The sequence below is a fragment of the Erpetoichthys calabaricus genome, chromosome 11 (genome assembly GCF_900747795.2).
Source record: "Erpetoichthys calabaricus chromosome 11, fErpCal1.3, whole genome shotgun sequence".
Taxonomy (NCBI): domain Eukaryota; kingdom Metazoa; phylum Chordata; class Cladistia; order Polypteriformes; family Polypteridae; genus Erpetoichthys; species Erpetoichthys calabaricus.
Window position 1 is genome coordinate 122261995 of NC_041404.2, and position 18332 is coordinate 122280326.

The 18332-nt window shown below is 37.3% G+C and overlaps 1 protein-coding gene across 6 annotated transcripts in view; it reads right to left on the reverse strand.

The window, feature by feature from the left end:
* Positions 1-18332, reverse strand: part of trim105 (tripartite motif containing 105) — a 61914-nt gene that overhangs the window by 36828 nt on the left and 6754 nt on the right. Inside the window, exons 3-7 of one of the 6 annotated variants that reach the window (XM_028813758.2) lie at positions 14106-14201; positions 7131-7364; positions 5124-5143; positions 2843-2958; positions 1593-2690 (exon numbers count right to left, since the gene is read on the reverse strand). The exons of 1 other annotated variant lie outside the window; for it this stretch is intronic. In XM_028813758.2, coding sequence (XP_028669591.1) covers positions 2146-2690; positions 2843-2958; positions 5124-5143; positions 7131-7364; positions 14106-14201 — 1011 coding nt within the window. In that variant the 3' untranslated portion in view covers positions 1593-2145. Of the gene's footprint in view, positions 1-1592; positions 2691-2842; positions 2959-5123; positions 5144-7130; positions 7365-14105; positions 14202-18332 lie in introns of those variants that run through there. 4 more of the 6 variants (XM_051934106.1, XM_051934105.1, XM_051934104.1 and 1 more) reach the window with 4 other exon arrangements.

Here is an 18332-nt window from a genome sequence, read left to right on the forward strand (position 1 = left end):
TTTTTAGTCAAAGACAATTGTGTTTTTCTTGTAATATCACATATTTCCAGAAGGGTTTGAGCAATCCCCATGGCTAGGCTTCATATGGTACCTTTTAAGAGTCTACCAAGTGACTTTTAAAAATTGAGGCTTGAACCTGCAACTGTAACCTTCCACACCTCCTTAGCTATTAGACTGCAGTTCCAGACACATTTTTGCATCTCTCCCATGAACAGTACAACTGCTTTTACCCTTTGTGGTGAAAGGGGTTTGTTGCAAAACAAGTTTAAAAAAAAAAAAGTAAAGATGAAGTTCAGAGGTTAAAGGGAAGAAAGACATAAAAGAAGTCAGGAAGGTGGATGAGCTAGTGGCACTTTGGGGAGAAGGCAGGGGATTGGGAAGTGACTCCAAGATGAGCATGCCAGCCAGACATCGCTTGTGAGGCAGGGTCGCACCTGTACTGTACCCGAAGGCGGAAGTGGCCAACCACTCTGAGTGGACCTACCTCTTCCTTGTTACATGTTCTCATTTTACTGGCTCTTCTTGGTTCATAACTATCAATGATCCTGGGCTCCAGAGGGTTAAGGCAACTGCAGCCAACCCTGACCGTCACATCCCTCCACAAAACCAAATGTTCTGATCACTATTAACTCTTTCAGGGCTGATGTTGACTTTTGTCAAAAGGAGGAGTTGACGATGGTAATCAAGTGTAAACTGTGACAGAACCAACCGCTATGTTTTAGTAGGACTCTCATTGCTAGAAGGAAAGTTAGCTTCATTGGTTTGACTGAAATTTCCAGCACTTGCGCAAGTACAGTAGTAAGGCACAAACAAGAGCAAAAATGGCACTGACATCTGGCGAGAGATCAAAGCGAATACGTAAAGCAAAATACCCCATGGACGAAACTTTGCCTATTATCTCTGAACTGGACTATGACTTGTCGGACTCCGATTTTCATACAAGCAATCGGAAACGAATGTGAGATTCCAGCTTCAGCTGACTGGTCCCCAGCTAATCATGGTGCTGAATAGGTTCATGTAGCGGACATGCCTACAGCAATGTTCACCAGGAGGACTGCCACTTAACAATTATAAGAGGTAGAAACCAGATGGCAATGCACTGAGACCATGACCGCTGATGATGCTGCCCCAGCCACACGAAGACAGCCTGGTAGCAAGCCTGCCATACATTCTTAGCAGTGGCAGACGCAGCATGCAGCAACAGACATTTTATATTGATTTCTGTGTGAAACCATTGCTTTTCAGAAACTATGCTTTTTGGAAAGAATATTCAGCCCTCAAAGAGTTAAGTCTGTACTGCTTCCTGTGCATATTTATACTAGACATAAAATGAACATCTTGTGCTCCTTAGTTTGTGTTCAAGACTTACTGAATCAAAAAGACATTGCATGCTTAAATACTCATGTTTTGTGTGTGATACTGTGCGGGTGCAAGTACCAAGGATTAACTTAAAAAGAAAGTCAAATTCTCAAGTAATAAATCTTGTGAAAACTGTATATGCAATTTAAACCAGTTCCAATAAAGACAAACAAAAGACATCAGCTCTTTGCAGCATTCTGTTAAATGTATTGACAAATTTTATTTTATTATTAACAAGACTTGGTCATCTCTTCAACAAGTTACTTGCTCTATGGACTTGAGCAGGCCTGTTTCTTCCAGAAAAAGGAAGGATAGCACAGTTATAACTGCTGCTTTCCAACATACTGTACACTAAATACCTCTGTGGAATAATAATAATACAAATAAAAGACGACAATTTCTTACAATGATTGGTAAAGGGTCAGGAATATAAAGAACACTCCCACAATTCCAGGCAAAAGAATTCTAATGATCTTGCAGATAAACAGTCAATGATTAACTATTTGCATTATGGTTAATATAATGAACATTAAATTACACATGAAGGTATGGCAAACTGCTTCAAAATTGTAATAAATTTAATTTGTACAACAAATTAAGCTAGTGTTACGTTTGAATATGAATATGTAAGCATGTCTAGCCAGAATGGGTGTCCGTACCAACATGAACCCAATTCCGTCACAAAAATGCCCTTACTAGCCAACATAAAGTTCTACAGAACCTCAGAAAATGACATATCCATATTATAGTTTAATAAAAAAGGCTTGTATTTTAACAAAAGAATGGCTAGAGCTGGAGGTGGAATAGTTGCAGAGGTTCAGCATTTGTACCCCCATCACTAAAACAAGTGCTGAAGAAAGGATAGATGGGGCCATTGAAGCTGGTACAGAAGGAGAAGAGCAGCTCCATACGCTCACCATTGTAGAAGGACACTTTCCCCTCCTCGTAATCCAGGAAAACACCCACCCGTTGCAGCAGATGCTTGACGCAAAGTGGGGTCCAAGGCTGTGTCCCTGCCCAGTACTCATTCTTGTTTCGTAAACGGATGGTTAGATAACCATTTTCAGGACACAGTTTGACTCTTGCCTTCCGATCAACAGACTCTGCTGCCACACCAAGGTCCCATTTGGTCTTGTTACCAACATGTACTTCCCAATAATGTCTACCACTACTAAAGCTCTGAGCTGCAAGGACATTCACACTCTGTATAAATCGTCTGGGGTGCTGGGTGCTGCAAACTTTTTTATTGCACTCCACTACTGAGAGTTGGTCTGATGATAGAATCAAGTTAGGATGAGCAGTATCAGGATCAAAAGTCAGGTGAGTCAGGCCTACAAAATTGAACAAAGTCATATAGTGTTACATGTAGCAAGAAACAAACTGCATGAAAATCTATACAGACTGCTTGAATTACACTATACATTCTAGCAGCCAATTACAGGAGGTAGGCCACATTAGCCAAATGAACGATTGTTAGATTTACCTGGTTTAATAAGCTTTATCATTTTCTTCCAGACAGCAAATTGTAAGGGTCCACTATATTTACTGATAAAAAAGGGCACATCTGCCTTTGGTTCTTTTCCAACCTCTGCAACAGACCTTGAGAAAGTAATATAAATAATCAAATGTGAATTTCTGTTATACAGTCTAACTGGTCTAACACATTTCATAAGGATATATGCCAAAACTGACAGAAAATGCAAAATTAACTATGTGAACTGACGTCCCAGGAGGTGTTCTGAAATGCATTCTGGCTACCCTCTGCTTCCCAAATGGGAATGTAAGTTCATAGAATAATCACACCAACAGAAATAATGCATATTAGTTAAATATCTAGAATATGAGTGGTGAGACATTTGGGACTAGCATTTCATTACACTCATTATATCCATCAAAGAAATCTAAAATGTTTTAGTTAACTATTTAGATTAGATTAGATAGAACTTTATTTGTCCCTAGGGAGAAATTTGGATTTTTACAGAAGCTCTTTCAATAAATAAATATATAGAAACACACACACACACACACACACACACTATGGTCTGAACAGAATGACTAAAAAATTAAGACAAATTTTAAAAGCAACAAAAGAAAAACTTCTGAAATTGTCAGTCTCAGTGAGGCACTACAAAGGTGTATAGCCGTTGGTATAAAGGAGCCCCTGTTGTGTTTCTTCACACACTTCTGCTATATAATTCATTGTCTGAATGTTCTCAGTGTTAGTGTGCCAGAAGTGGTAGTGGGTCAGTGATGGTCTGTGGAGGCATATCCTTGGAGGGTCACGCAGGCCTTCACATGCTAGACAACGGCACCCTGACTGCCGTTAGGTACCAGGATGAAATCCTCAGCCATTATCAGACCTTACACTGGTAGAGTGGGTCCTGTGTTCCTCCTGGTGAAGGACAGTGCTTGACCTCATGTGGCCAGAGTGTGTAGGCAGTTCCTGGATGACAAAGGCATTAATGCCACTGACTGGCCCGCACATTCTCCAGACCTGAATCTGACGGAGAATCTCTGGGACATTATGTATCGGTGCACCTGACGCTGCCAGGTAGTGTTACAGACTGACCAGGAGTTCAGTGATGCACTGATCCAGTTCTGGGAGGAGATCCCCCAGGACACCACCCTGTATTATCAGTAGCATGCCCAGACGTTGTTGGGAGTGTATGCAGGCACATGGGGGCCACACACACTACTGAGCTACATTACGAGTTGCCAGTAATTTCAATTTTTGACTTTGATTTTCAGTGTAACATTGAATCTAACCCTCAATGGGTTGATGATTTTGGTTTTCATTGACCTTTGTTACATCATTTTCTTATCTATAAATTACACAGTATTACTCAGTAAAGATTTTCCACTTGAATATGTTGCTCATTGAGATCCAATTATGTGATTTAAGTGTTCCCATAATTTTTTTAGCAGTGTATTACAGAAATTTTAAAACCAAGCTTGTTTTACATTTCAGTTGGCCAACAACCTGAAAACCTTCATATAACTAGCCAATATTAATTTGTTAAATATTTTGACAACAGCAATGGCAGCAACTTAGCAAAGTCTCTGGAGTTTATTTTACTGGGTTGAAAGGCAGCTTGCTACATTTACAACTAAAATTACTTGTAACAATTAACATTATTCTTTAATAGTAGAAAAAATACTTTTAAATAACTGTTGACTGGTTTTCATTGTGACTGACAGTCAATGTCAAATTTTATTGACGGGTGTATTTCTGTCTGACTAACAGATGTCATTACTTTTGCATCTTCATGCATTTTTTCATAAAATATTTGATAATAGGCACATTCTTGATTAAGCTTAAAAATTCAGGGTTGAGGACAGCTACAGCTAATCTCTATAACACTAGGAACAAGGTGGGAAACAGCCTTTGACAGGCCTCCAGCCTATTGCAAGGCACACATCTACATTAACTCACACTACAGACAGTTTTAAAGTTCCAGTTAATGTAATCTGCACGTTTCTGTGTTGTGGGAGGGAAACCCATACAGACACAGAAAGAAAGTACAAACTCCACTCAGAAAACAACCTAGAGTGTAATTTAAAAACAGGACACAGTTACTGCATTTCCACACTGACCCAAATTTTAAAATAAAAAAATAAGCAGACATTAGTCTTCAGATAATCATTAGGCCAGGCAGTCTTCCTTATTCAACAGGGAAAAAAGGCTAGTTTGAGAAGGTGTTTAATAAACCCTTCCCTATATGGCAGTATTAGTGCAACAACAATTTGTTGGAATAACGACTTACCTAGTATTTAAGTCTGCAACCTGAAACAAAAATTAAACTATGGTTAGTGACTTAAACAAATAAATAATATGCATTACTGTGTAAACAGCACATTGTTATCCTGAAAATGTACTACTTTACCATGCAAATGAAGCCCCAACCTTAAAGTACAAATTTATTTTTTGAGCACAACTAACCAGCCAAACAGACTCCTAGCCAATAAGATGAAGGAATACAAAGATAACAGAAAAGCTCAAATTACAAATTATTTCTGGTATTCAAGCTTTACATAATTTAATGTAAATCTGACAATACCTAAATCATTATTATTAGCAACATATTTAATTTGCTTAAATGAATCAAAAAAATGGCGATACTTGAACTATTGTCAGATTTCAGACAATTTACTGTAATGCAAAGATGAAAGTATTTTAATGGTAATCTGAGTTGCTGTTGACTGCCCTAGACTTGTATAACAGTTATGGACTTATATTAATAATGTCTAATTTAATTGAGTTTAATTTTTCTTCAACAAAAATGTTTTATAACAGCCTTTACCCAAAAATGGCACATTTCTGAACCTGACATTAGAAAAATTGTGACAAGTACAGGCCATTCAGCCCAACAAAGCTCACCAACCCTCATCTTCTGAAACTGTATTTCCTGGTGAAGGTCACGATGACTGCAGGCCAAGAAGGTCAGCCCAGACTTCCCTGTCCCCAACCACAAATTTTAGCTCTGCCTGGGTTTTGCACTTCTTTTGTATATTTTGACAAATATGTACAAATATGTACACTGTCCACCTACTATGTATTGTTCAAGCATTCAAACAGACTATTCCCAATTTATCTATTGTTTTGTCACACAAGGCAATCGCCTCATGTACATTTCTAAATATCTTTTAAACTGATGAACACTGACAGAAATTGTTGAATCTGTAAACTGGTATAGTTTATAACCAATTGAAAGTTTTAAATATTAATCAACAGACATACACTAAAAATTATAGCAAAATTATACCAAGATCAACTGATACAAGCAGTATATAATCCAGATAGGATTACATTGTAAATGACTGTAAATTAATCCAAATACTCCTTTCCATGACGTATTGCAAATCTGAATCAGTCCAACGGTGTTGCATTTAATCAGTCCCAGCTAGAGGTAAATTTCCCATGAAACCATACCCAGCATATCTTGCTAATTATAAGAACTTTTTTTTACCATCCTTAGACAGGGCAACAGTCCATTGCAGGCCTTATTCCACACATCCACATGGGGCTAATTTGGACTCACCAAATAACCCTGATATATTTTGGCCATTTCCCTTTTTAAGTCTTTGTTTCCTGTGAGCTTGCTAGAAGTGAAAAAAAAGCCTGAAATCACTAGAGGCTTAACAAAAATCTTGCATCTCCAAATCCACTAAATAATACAGTAGCTTGCTTGACTTGTTCAGGCATATACTAAATGGAAGATAACACAAGTCAGGAGAGCTAGCCGAGTAAAATTACTTATACTGTACACACACTAGTAAGAAGCCTGCATTAGCACTTTTTAAAGTAATACTCAGTGAAACTTCACTAGGCCAGGAATAAGTCCAAATTAGTGAGATCACTTTGGGTCCATTTGAAATCAACCAAATGTTTCATTTTTTTTACCTTATCCTTGCTCAGTTTTTCAGTACTCCAGTGTAACAAGGTCAGTAAATTGAAGTAAACATGGTGAAGTGCACATGCAAAGTCAACATGCTTAATCACAGTGCTTACACATCAGGCTATAGAGAAAATGCAATATTTTGACTCCAACATATAATGCAGCATCCCGAAATAAAAAAGTTCATTTTTAAATGAAAATCCTGTGAAGAAATTTTAAAAAGTATCATTGTACCCTTTTCCTTCATCTTTCCTCTGTTTTGTTCCCAATTTGTTCTCTGTCAAATTCATCTATAACCTTCATGACTATGTCACTTTTGATAGATGCCCTAAGCAGGAACATCTACTGTATGTGGCTATCTAGCTCTCCACTCACCTCCACCATCAAGTTCTCTTTAATGGCATCAAGTGAGTTTCCAATCATGCTAATTTTCTCCTCAGCCTGCCTCACAGCCTCCTTCAGTTCCTGCATGTGTCTCTCCAGTTTGTTCAGCATTTCATCTTCTTCCTTTCTTAGTTCTTCCAGTACTGCCTGCTCTTCATTATATAGGATCTGGTGTAGGGCACAGAATTCATTTTGTACTTTCTGCTTGAGCTCGGAGGAACTTCTCTACAAAAGAGACCACAGGTTTCATAAGAAATGATCTTGCATATTTAAAAAAATGTTTTAGTGAAGTGTTCTTACTAAAAATATAAACATACTTAAAGAAAGGAAAAAATGGGGATGAGAAATGAAAAACTTATATTAAGCTAAGATAATCTGATCCTCTATTCATAATATTCAGTATATTCATACTACTAGGGATGTCACATTTATCAACACTTCAGTACTAAGTCACCATAAAAATTCCAAAACATACCAGAACTGGCTTTTATACAGCATTGACAGCACAGAGTGAAAAATTAGTACAACACTCATGCATGACTGCAAGTAGACAAATTACTTTGGAAGGCACAATAATACATAAGAAAAATGGGTGGAAAAATTGCATATAAAAATGGCTCACAGTGGTGAGGATATAGCACTGCATTTGTGATGAATGAACAATGCAGAGTTTGCTTTGCTGTGTGTTTGGCAAAATCACTGAACTGCTTGGAAACTTTACCAAACTCCACAAAATGCAGTAAAGTCAACAGGGAAGGAGGAAGTGAACTAGTTGAGTGGATTACAACGGCACAATGATCTTCTAAGTGTCCATGAGGGTTAGTAACCATTTGCCAACTGTGCCAGAGTGATTATTATGGCCAAACATGGGATCTGTGCTTTGAGACAGTAGTGCTAAAAACCACGACATTGTGCCTCAAACAACAAAAGATGAAGATGGACGATAACCACAAACAAAATACAACAAAAAGCGGATCGCTCATATAAGAGAATCTGAACATAGCACAACAAAAACTGTTTTACAAGAGTTCTGAAATAATGAATTAATGTAAAACTGACAAGCTTAATTTCACATAGGATGCCTTAAAGTATGGACAAATGTAAACAGAGGAAGATATGTTTGGACAGATAAAGCACTAGGGGCCTTGTGTATAAAGCTTGCTTATGTTCGGTAACAGGCGTAGGCCATTTCTTACACAAAAGTCAGAGTTTAAAAAAAAAACACTTCTTGGGGTAAAAATTGGCTAAATGGAATGTTTTGACCATCCATAAGTCCTATGCACACTTATGCTGAAATAAGTCGCTAAAACGACAACAACAAAACTATGACATGAACAGAAGAAAGTCTTGTTTCATTGTGTATTTCAGTCACATTCTGCACAACCATTTTGTAAACCTGCAACAGAACAGGGATAGTCTCTTTAATGCAGGCTCCAATTCAGCACACATCTCCAAAATGATGGCAATAGGATATTTAACTTGGCTTGCATGTCAGTTATCATCATGAAAAAGAACACAAATACCTTTAACAATATTTAAATGGTAAAAAACTTGTTTTTAAGTTTGTTTGTCCATGTATTTCAATTATGGTAAAATATGTTATATTTTAAGAAGTTAGAAAATGTACATATAGTGTAATATTCAGGTGCAGCTTAGTTAACTGATTTGAAAGTTGGAGTGTTTTCTGTTATGTATTTGCTTCATTAAAGAGTCCGATATCATATATTTGTTTTTTAAATATTTTACACCAGGACATGTGTGATGGAGATTTGCTCAGACCACCACACTGTGTTTGTATAGGCAGGCATAAGTTGCAGCCACAAACTTTACTGTTTCATTGTACAGACTATCAAGGAACTGTTTGGCAAAGAGAAGCGAGTTTCAAGCATGTAAAAGAAGAACATACTGTATGCAACATATTCAAGTAGAAAATGCCTCTCTCAGACTAAATCTGAAACAGTCAGAGGAGGAGGAGGAGAGGATGGAAGTATGCGCTGATGGCGCACTACAGCACCCGCCACATGACAAACCACCTGGATTAAGACCCGAGTGAAGTGGGTGACACCTCAGCACCACACCTGGAACAGTGTAAGGTTTTTTAAGGTGGCTGGAGTGCCAATCCTGCACCAACCTCTAAAATTTTCCTGTACAGTTGGAGGACCTGCTTACAGGGCTGGATGCAGATTAACGTCATACCCAGTGAACTAACCTGTAATTGAAATTGAACAGAGTATTTCTCTTTCTGTTCTAAAGATTGACAGTGTGCAGTTATGAGTTGTTTTGGGATGGACAGATAATAGTAATTTGTTGATCCAACCATCCACTAAACCCACTTATCAAGGGCAGGAGAAAGCAATGGCATGAACACACACACGCACGTACATCAGGGGACAATTTAGCATTGTTCACCTAACCTGCATGTCTTTGGACTAAGGGAGGAAACTGGAGCAACCCCCTGCGCAAAACAACACACATCCAAACTCCAAGCAGGGAGGACCAGGACTCCTTACTATGAGGTGCAGCAGCAGCAATACCACTGTGTCACTATACTATGCACCTAACCTAGTTAATTAACACATTTACATTAACTGTGGCTTTAAAAACTGAGGAAACAATACCCTTTATTTTAGATTTAGTGCACTTAACATAGTGCATTTGTGTTTCAAATGTCATGAATCTTATTTTTTTTGGTGTATATAGCATTTTTGCCTTTCTAGTGTAAGGAAAACTTTAATACTGGAATCTATTGAAAAGTTTTTTTACACATAAGGCCCCAGGTGTTTGTGACTTTTTAAATTTTTTTTTTTTTTAAATTGTGACATCTGAAAATTTTAAATTTGAATTAATCCTGATTCATCTGTTAAATATTACTCTTTAGTAAGTTTTTAAAACAGTGTGATCACCAGGGTGCTCCAGCAGCCCCAAACACCCAATACAACAGACACTAGACAGAAGTACAGCAATTACACACATTTATTTATAGTTAGAAAACACTTTCCTTGTGTTTCCCCACCAATGCACAGTCCCAGCACAAAGTACAATACACTGTTAAACACAGCAGTTCTACTTCCTTCATGTTCGTTCTGCCTTCACTCCTCCTCAGGCAAGCGGCAGCATCCTTTCTCTCCCATCTCTGGCTCCTCGAGTGAGGTGAGTCAGCTCCTTATATGCTGCACCTGACAGCACTTCAGGTGGCTCATCAGCATTATTTGGAAGTACTCCCAGGTGTTCTGGAAACACAAAGTAGGGCTCTGTGGCTCCCCTGGTGGAAACCCAAAGGGCAATGCCAAACTGCAACTCCTATGGAAACCCCGCAGGAATCCAAGGTGCCGCTGCAACCCAGAGGGGCTGCCATCTAGCGCTCTGGGGTGGCAGTGTCCTGTGCACGTCTACTCCTTCGGTCCCTCCAGTACATTGGCCCTCCAGACAGAAAAGGGCCGTAGCAGTCCATCACACCAGCTAATTATGCAAATATAATGTTACAATTGCAAATATTACAAACCTAACAGAGTGATTTTCTGACTAGTTAGAATTTAAAAGCATTTATTTTGAAAAACAACTTTAAAGAGTTTTGTTTAAATGAAAATATCCTGAATTATCTTGGACTTCACTAATTTAGCAGTAGATAATATTGATTACATTTGAACTTTTAGTATTGATCTTTAAGCAGTATTTTTCAGTTGCTAGAGACTAAATGTCAAACAAATTTAGAATGTGTTAATGATAAAATAAATCAGGTAATTCATGATAACATTCTTTATAAACCCTATACTGAAAGCCCTGCAAGATTAATACCCTGCCCTGCCTATCACATATTAAAATTCAAGCGCTGTGTTGTTTTTTGATATTTATGAATGGCAACACTAATTTACTTAAATGATAGTTGGGTAACTACTTGATGGATAGAAGTGCATTTTAAAGGTTGTTTTTACTGTTATTTATATATCGTATTATAGAAAAAGGGACAATATTGTTTACTTTAATAATGAAGGTACTTTTATTTAAAAGTGGTTGAATGCGACTACGGTTTTAGCTGTAATATTAAATGGATATCAAGTATTGAAAGATTTAACTAGTATTTTAACTGAATGCAAAAACTCTGGAATTGTGACATCTCTACATACTACTATATTATGTCTCTAAGAACCACTCTCAAAAGAGTATTTAGTATTTTTTCTATGTACACATTACACATTTGAATAGCTTCTTTTGTTTTTAATTGTATGTTACTTTAACTATACTTTATTTGTGCATTTAGAGTGAGCAATTTTATATTTAATTGCAGGGGGTTTAACTGAGACGTTTAATTAAGATGGGGGTATTAGCACTAACAATAGAATAAAAAAAAAAATCAAGTTGCTCAGGGAAGAGAGGTCCGTATGAAATTGCTATTGAGTCCTCAATCAAACTTAATGTGCACTTACTTGCATACTGTGTTTAGTCTCACCATTAGCAGGACAGGCTCTCTGGTCATATTTCTGATCTTTAAGGCATTCATACTTGACAGCAGGAGCAAAGAAGCCAATATAGCAAAACAGTGCCACCCTGTGCATTTAAAGTAGGCAAACTCTTGGGTCGCTCTTTAGAATCAAGAAACTTATTTCTTGATTTCTTATAATATCATCAAAAATGATTGAACTAACAACTAAAATGGAAAAAAAAGACATTTCTGAGGTTAATATACAGTCAATTTCTGAAACATTACATTGTTTGTATGATCAAATATTCCTCAAGACACAAACCCTGTTGTGGAGACACAACTGAGTACATGAATACCAAGTGGCCAAATGTTTTGAGAATGGCACAAATATTAATTTTCACAAAGTTTGCTGCTTCAGTGTTTTTAGATATTTTTGTCAGATGTTTCTATGGTATACTGAAGTATAATTCCAACTATTTCATAAGTTTCAAAGGCTTTTATTGACAATTACATTAAGTCTATGCAAAGAGTCAATATTTGCAGTGTTGGCCCTTTCTTTTTCAAGACCCTCTGCAATTCGCCCTGCCATGCTGTCAATCAACTTCTGGGCCAAAAACCTGACTGATGGCAGCCCATTCTTGCATAATCAATGCTTGGAGTTTGTGGGTTTTTATTTATCCACCTGCCTCTTGTGGATTGACCACAAGGTCTGAATGGGATTAAGGTCTAGGGAATTTCCTGGTCATGGACCCCAAATATCGATGTTTTGTTCCCCAAGCCAATGGTTGAGAGGATGTTTTGGTACCATTCTTTATTTGCAAATTGCAGAGGTCTTGAAAAGGAAGGTGCAACACTGCAAATATTGACTCTTTGCATAAACATATTAATGTAATCCATCCATCCATTTACCAACCCGCTGATCCGAACACAGGGTCACTTATGAAATGGTTGGAATTATACTTCAGTATGCCATAGAAACATCTGACAAAAACATCTAAAAACACTGAAGCAGCAAACTTTGTGAAAATTAATATTTGTGTTATTCTCAAAACTTTTGGCCACGGCTGTACAGTACAGGATCAAAGGAGCAGTTGGCACATTCCTGTCATCTTCTTGTAGAAGGAGGGAAGGTACTTGGCTGTAGGCACCCCAGCATGTCCCAAAATGAGTAAAATAAACTAAAAAAATCTGCAAAGAATATGTAACCACAGTCATATGTCCTCAACATGTCCCCAAACAATCACTTATAACTAATAAGAATTAGTTAGTTCACCGCAGCATCATAAACATAATTATGAACTGACAAGAGAGATCACCTGAACAGTAGAAATGTGTATTATTTACACACATACATAAAACCATTTTTGGATCTATTAAATTATTAGAGAATCAACAGACAAGTAGTGTAACTACTGTGCATAATCCAAGTTTGGACTACAAGAAATGATGTTGAAATTGTTGTTAATATTTCACAATTAAAGACTGTTGAATATACAGTAGATTCAGTTACTTCAAGACTAATTTGCATTAGATGGAGTATTGACAAACATTGTTTTTACATAAAAAGTGACAATCTGGCATCACCGCTGCTCCAAAGCCCTGCATTTGAATCTTGCTGTGCACATTTCCTTGTGTAAAGTTTGTACCTGTACCCCCTGTGAGGGCAGAATTCTCAAGGTTTTTCGTCAACACAAAAAGACACATGGTTAAGGGATGATTAACCTGGCACATTGAGTGAGGGTGCCCTGCAATGGTTTGGCTTTTTGTCCATGGTCAGTTCTTGTCTTACGAAATGGCTGCATCCATCCAAGTTACAAGTAATAGCATTTATCTTTTTCTTTTTGAAACAAAAGCCTCCCTACTTCCTTACAAGGCTTATTTTTTAATATTCACATGGGTCTGCTAAATTTTTGTTGGTATGTAGCAAGTGTTTGTGTATGTTACAAGGGGGCAATTATATTTTACCAATTTTTTAAATTGTCTTTGTCATTATCAGGATTCCCATACATTTCCAGGGTTCTTTTTTTACTTACTAATGAGCATGACCATGATCATGGGTCTCACACTGACGTCTTCTCAGCTTTTCAGCATTCAGTGTTGTTTAGCCTGGAGTCTACTCTGCTTCTCATTAATTGTTATTATTAAGAAACTATTTAGGGAGAAAATGCCCTTAACTCCATCCTGATAATACAACAGATGAATTATTGGGAAAATGAAAAAGGTGTTTAACATCTAAAACTATGGCATAAAATCCAAATATTTCTAAATTTCTTAAAAAATGTAAATCTCACACCACTGCAAATTTATGAAGGGTTACAAAAGAAGAAATTATAAGATCAGTTAAGTAAACAATGAGGTCAATTACAGGTTAAATCACTCAATTTTCTGGCTGGCTGAAGTAAAAACCTGCCACCACAATGGGATTGCAAGGACTTAACTTGAGAAGCACTGATGTACCATGAAGAAGCATGATTTGTGTATAATTTGGGTAAAACTTTTGCTACAATCTTACTATAAAGGGACCCACACAAAATGAAGCTACTCACCATCACAAGATTAATTTTCTCATCATCTCGTCTCATCATGCTAATGTACTCTTTGCTTTTTGCCTGTTCATTTCTTAACAACTCCTGCAGATGCTTCTGTAAGGAAGGCAAACAAAATAAAAGTATAATGAAATGCTCAACCAAACACCCAAGCACTTGTTACTATAGCCTGGTTCTGGCAAATTACTAGTTACTTTAATGCCATCCATTTTCATAATCATTAGCCATCTACCGAGTTTAACTGATGGCAAGCTAACAGCTGAAATCTGCCTTAGTCCACAATGAGCACCCAGACAGAGCTTTATATCTGATGACTAAGAAAACCAAAACAGTTTTAAAATAAAACTGTACCTTTGTTAAAATTCTGCAATATACAGACTTCTATCATTAGATATATTTCTGAGTAACAGGTTGCTGATTTCAAATTAACAAAACGCCCAGAACATGTCTACAGCAACTTTGGAAATATTGGTCCTAATAAACTGATGAACTTGATCTATTTCACTCCAACCACTAATAATTTTTATTTCAGGGCCTCACCTAGAAAATGTAACGGTTTTGAGTAAATTTAGACATTGTAGCAGAATGTGGCAAAATGTGCCACTGAAAAGGCTATGCTCACAGGGGTTCTTACTATAAACCCACCACTGATTCTCTCTAGTCCTTACACAAAACCAAAAACGCAAGCAAAGCGACATCTTGATGGCTAGAAAAATTTAAGACTTATCAAGGCAACATTAATGGTATCGTGTCAAAATAAATGTCTTAAGAATAAAATTTGATTTGATATTGTGGTCCACATATTCGGGTATGGAATGCTTGGCATTTACAATTAGATAATAGTTTCAACTTATTTTAGTTATTCACTTAGATTCACTTAGCACTAGAATCCCTGAAGCCTACGAAAAAACTCCCACTATCCCGGCACACCTAAAATTCATTCACATCTCTCCATCAGTGTCTTTTGTTTTGTACTGAAGTGACTTTAGCTGCAGGTGGAAGCTCCTGTCGCACTCTACGCAACTGTAAGTAAGTACTAATTTCCTAATAAAGTACATGTGCAATGCTACTTCTTATTCAGGAAAAGATCCCAGTCGTCCCCCAGGAGAAAGACTTTCCGAGACTAAGTTCATAAAGCCTGTGAAACCGTTTCTGGACAAAGGCAGAACCATAACAACAGGAGCTTCCACCTGCAGCTAAAGTCACTTCAGTACACATGTACTTTGTCAGCATGCCCGTGTCGATCAAACACAGGAAACTCTGCAGTCTACTTGTCACTTTACGCTGTAGGAAGATAAGTAAATAAATCAAGGTAAATAACATTCAATCTGGCTTTTACATAAGTAATATGTACAGTAAATGTTCTTAATATAAAGACCATCACAAAACATAATCACAAATAGGACTTTGTGTAATACTTTGACAAGTTCAGTAAGCCTTGTTTTTTCTTTGAAGGACACGTGTGGGGCAGACTGAGTGGCAGGATGACGCCTGACCTGTTGCTGCCTCCATACGGTGCCATCTTTTGCCTTTATGTCTGGTGCAGCTGCGTTGTTCTTATACGTGAGTGGATGTTACTTGCGGGGAGGGCTTCTGTTCTCTTTCTCCAATGTAGAACCCTCATCCTCATCTGAGTTCAACTCTGTAATAGTACGTCTTTATTTGAAAATATGCAGTGTCATATCAGGGGGAGTGTGAATGTGAACGTGACTGAGAGAATAAAACTGAATTTAAAAAAACGCTAACTTTTATAAGTACTATAAATTTACACCAGCTGTTACAGAGTCAAATCAAATGTATATTTTTATTCTATAATAGTAAGAATAAGAGTAGCTCACTACTCAAAGCAGATGTGCCCGGGTTCGACCCGGGGACATCTTGATTATGAGCCAGCAGTTCTTACCACTGCACCATCCAAGCGGTTAGGTCAATGCCGTACCCTAACCAAACTTCTTTTTCTACAGTTATATTCTTGAATAAAAGCACACTTGTTTTGTTATACTTATACCTTTTGTGAAAGTGTTTATTTGATATTGGGACTTCAGTCTTCACACATTATACACTTCATGTCTACATTTTGTCAATTACAGTGAAACCTCGGGTCACGAACGTCTCGGACCACGTACAAATCGGGTTACGACCAAAAAGTTCACCAAACTTTTGCATCTGTTCACGACCACACACTCGGGTGATGAACAAGTCAGTTTCCCTTCCGGTTCGTACGCGCCGATGATTTCCACACGTGTTCAGTCTCTCCCTGTGTATTTGCTGTGAACTCTTTGTGCTCTATTTCGATTCCCTTCCGGCTCGTACGCGCCGGTGATTTACGCACATGTTCAGTCTCTCCCTGTACCTGTACAGTACAGTACATTGTTCTCGGTCAAGCATGCATCGTGCAGAGGGACTTTACCTCAAAACTGTAATCTCCTCTCCACTCAGGTCCTCCTCACTTCCTTCATGCCTGAACTCGACTCATGCAAGGTTACTGTCTTGGTTGTTTATGGTTAATTTTTGTATAAATTACGGATTTTTCAAATGTTCATTTTTTTTCCCTGTGCTTAAAACTCATTAAAAAAAAAAAAGTGTTTACAGCGATTGGTTTGTAAGGCTATTAGCGTGAACTCCTGCAATATTACTTTCTTTGGTTGTTTATGGTTGGTTTTTAATAAAGTTCAGATTTGTTCAAATGTTCCTTTTTTACCCTGTGCTTAAAACTCATTTAAAAAAAGTGTTTACAGCGATTGCAAGAGTTCATGCTAATAGCCTTACGAACCAATGTTAGTTCTCTCTGTTCAAGGTTTTCTCAGTGTTATTCAATGTTTTGACATTTAGTTTACTATTATACTGTGCATTCTATGGTATAATTAACTATTTTTGTGCTTAAAAACTTTAAAAAAAATATTTTCACATTCAGCTTGTACGGTCCAGAACAGATTAATTCTATTTACATACAATCCTATGGGGGGAAACTGCTTCGAGTCATGACCAAATCGGGTTGCAACCAGAGTTTTGGAACGAATTACGGTCGTGACCGGAGGTTCCACTCTATTACCAAAATATGAAAAACATTTCCTTTTTAGTTATGTGTTCAATATATTTCTTGCATTTCTCTTATTTCCTGTCATCCTAAATTTACACAGATCGTTGTAGACATGGAACACACATGAAATGTGTAAGTTCCAAATAATGATGTATTATTTACCCTATACAGCTCCAGGTACCTCACAACCAGATAAACAAGACTTGAGCTGTGAGAACTTTTTGCTCTTTCTGAAGTGTTGGGGGTGGGGTGGGGGGTAGAATAGCAGGCTGCTTGATGCTTGTGCTGATCGACACATTTACAAAACAAAAGATGGAGAGGTGTGAAGGAATTTAAATGTAGCCCAGGATTATAAGTTTCTTCATAGGCTTCAGGGATTCTAGTGTTAATGGGAGTTCTTTTCACTTTCTTCTAACTGGGTGTGGTGGCATTCATCTTTTCACAGACATAGCTGCCAGGATTTTGAACCACAAATTTACTCTGACTGCATCATAGTAACTGTGTGCAACAGACACCAGATACAGCCAGTTGCAATGCATCACTCACTTTTTATATCAAGTCCAGACACTGAATACCAAAGCATAATCTGGCTTTAGAGAATATTTTTCCCTTTAAAACAGGTTGTGTTAATTTTTAACATTTGTAACGTGTTCTCTCCATACATGACAGATATTTATATTGTTATTTGCCGGTTAATTCGCCATCCCTATTTCAAACCCCACGTTCATTTATCAAACTGAGCTGGCATACTTAATGTTCTCCATGACTTGTAGTTTTAAAAAAAAAAAAAAAAAAAAGTGTGGACAACTTAATCAAAAACCTTTTAAAAAGGTATTATATTCAACAAGATTATTAAAATCTACAAATTACAACACTGCATTTCCATCATTGCACAAAAGCAAAAACACATTCCGAACTTGCAAAAACGACAACCAACAAGAAACATATTTCAGGATTATAAAAATGAATGACTTTCTTCCATTCACCCATCTATATTTTCATTCTTTTACAGATCTTAACCTAACCCAATACCAGGCAGAAGTCAAACCCAGGCACAAAATGTTTCAAAGAAGAGAAAAATAATAGAAGAAATTAAAGGGCTTCAACATGACCATTTTTCAACCTTCAAAAAAAGCTAACTAAAGAGATCAAGAATTAGAAAATGTTTTTAAGCTCTCACAAACATA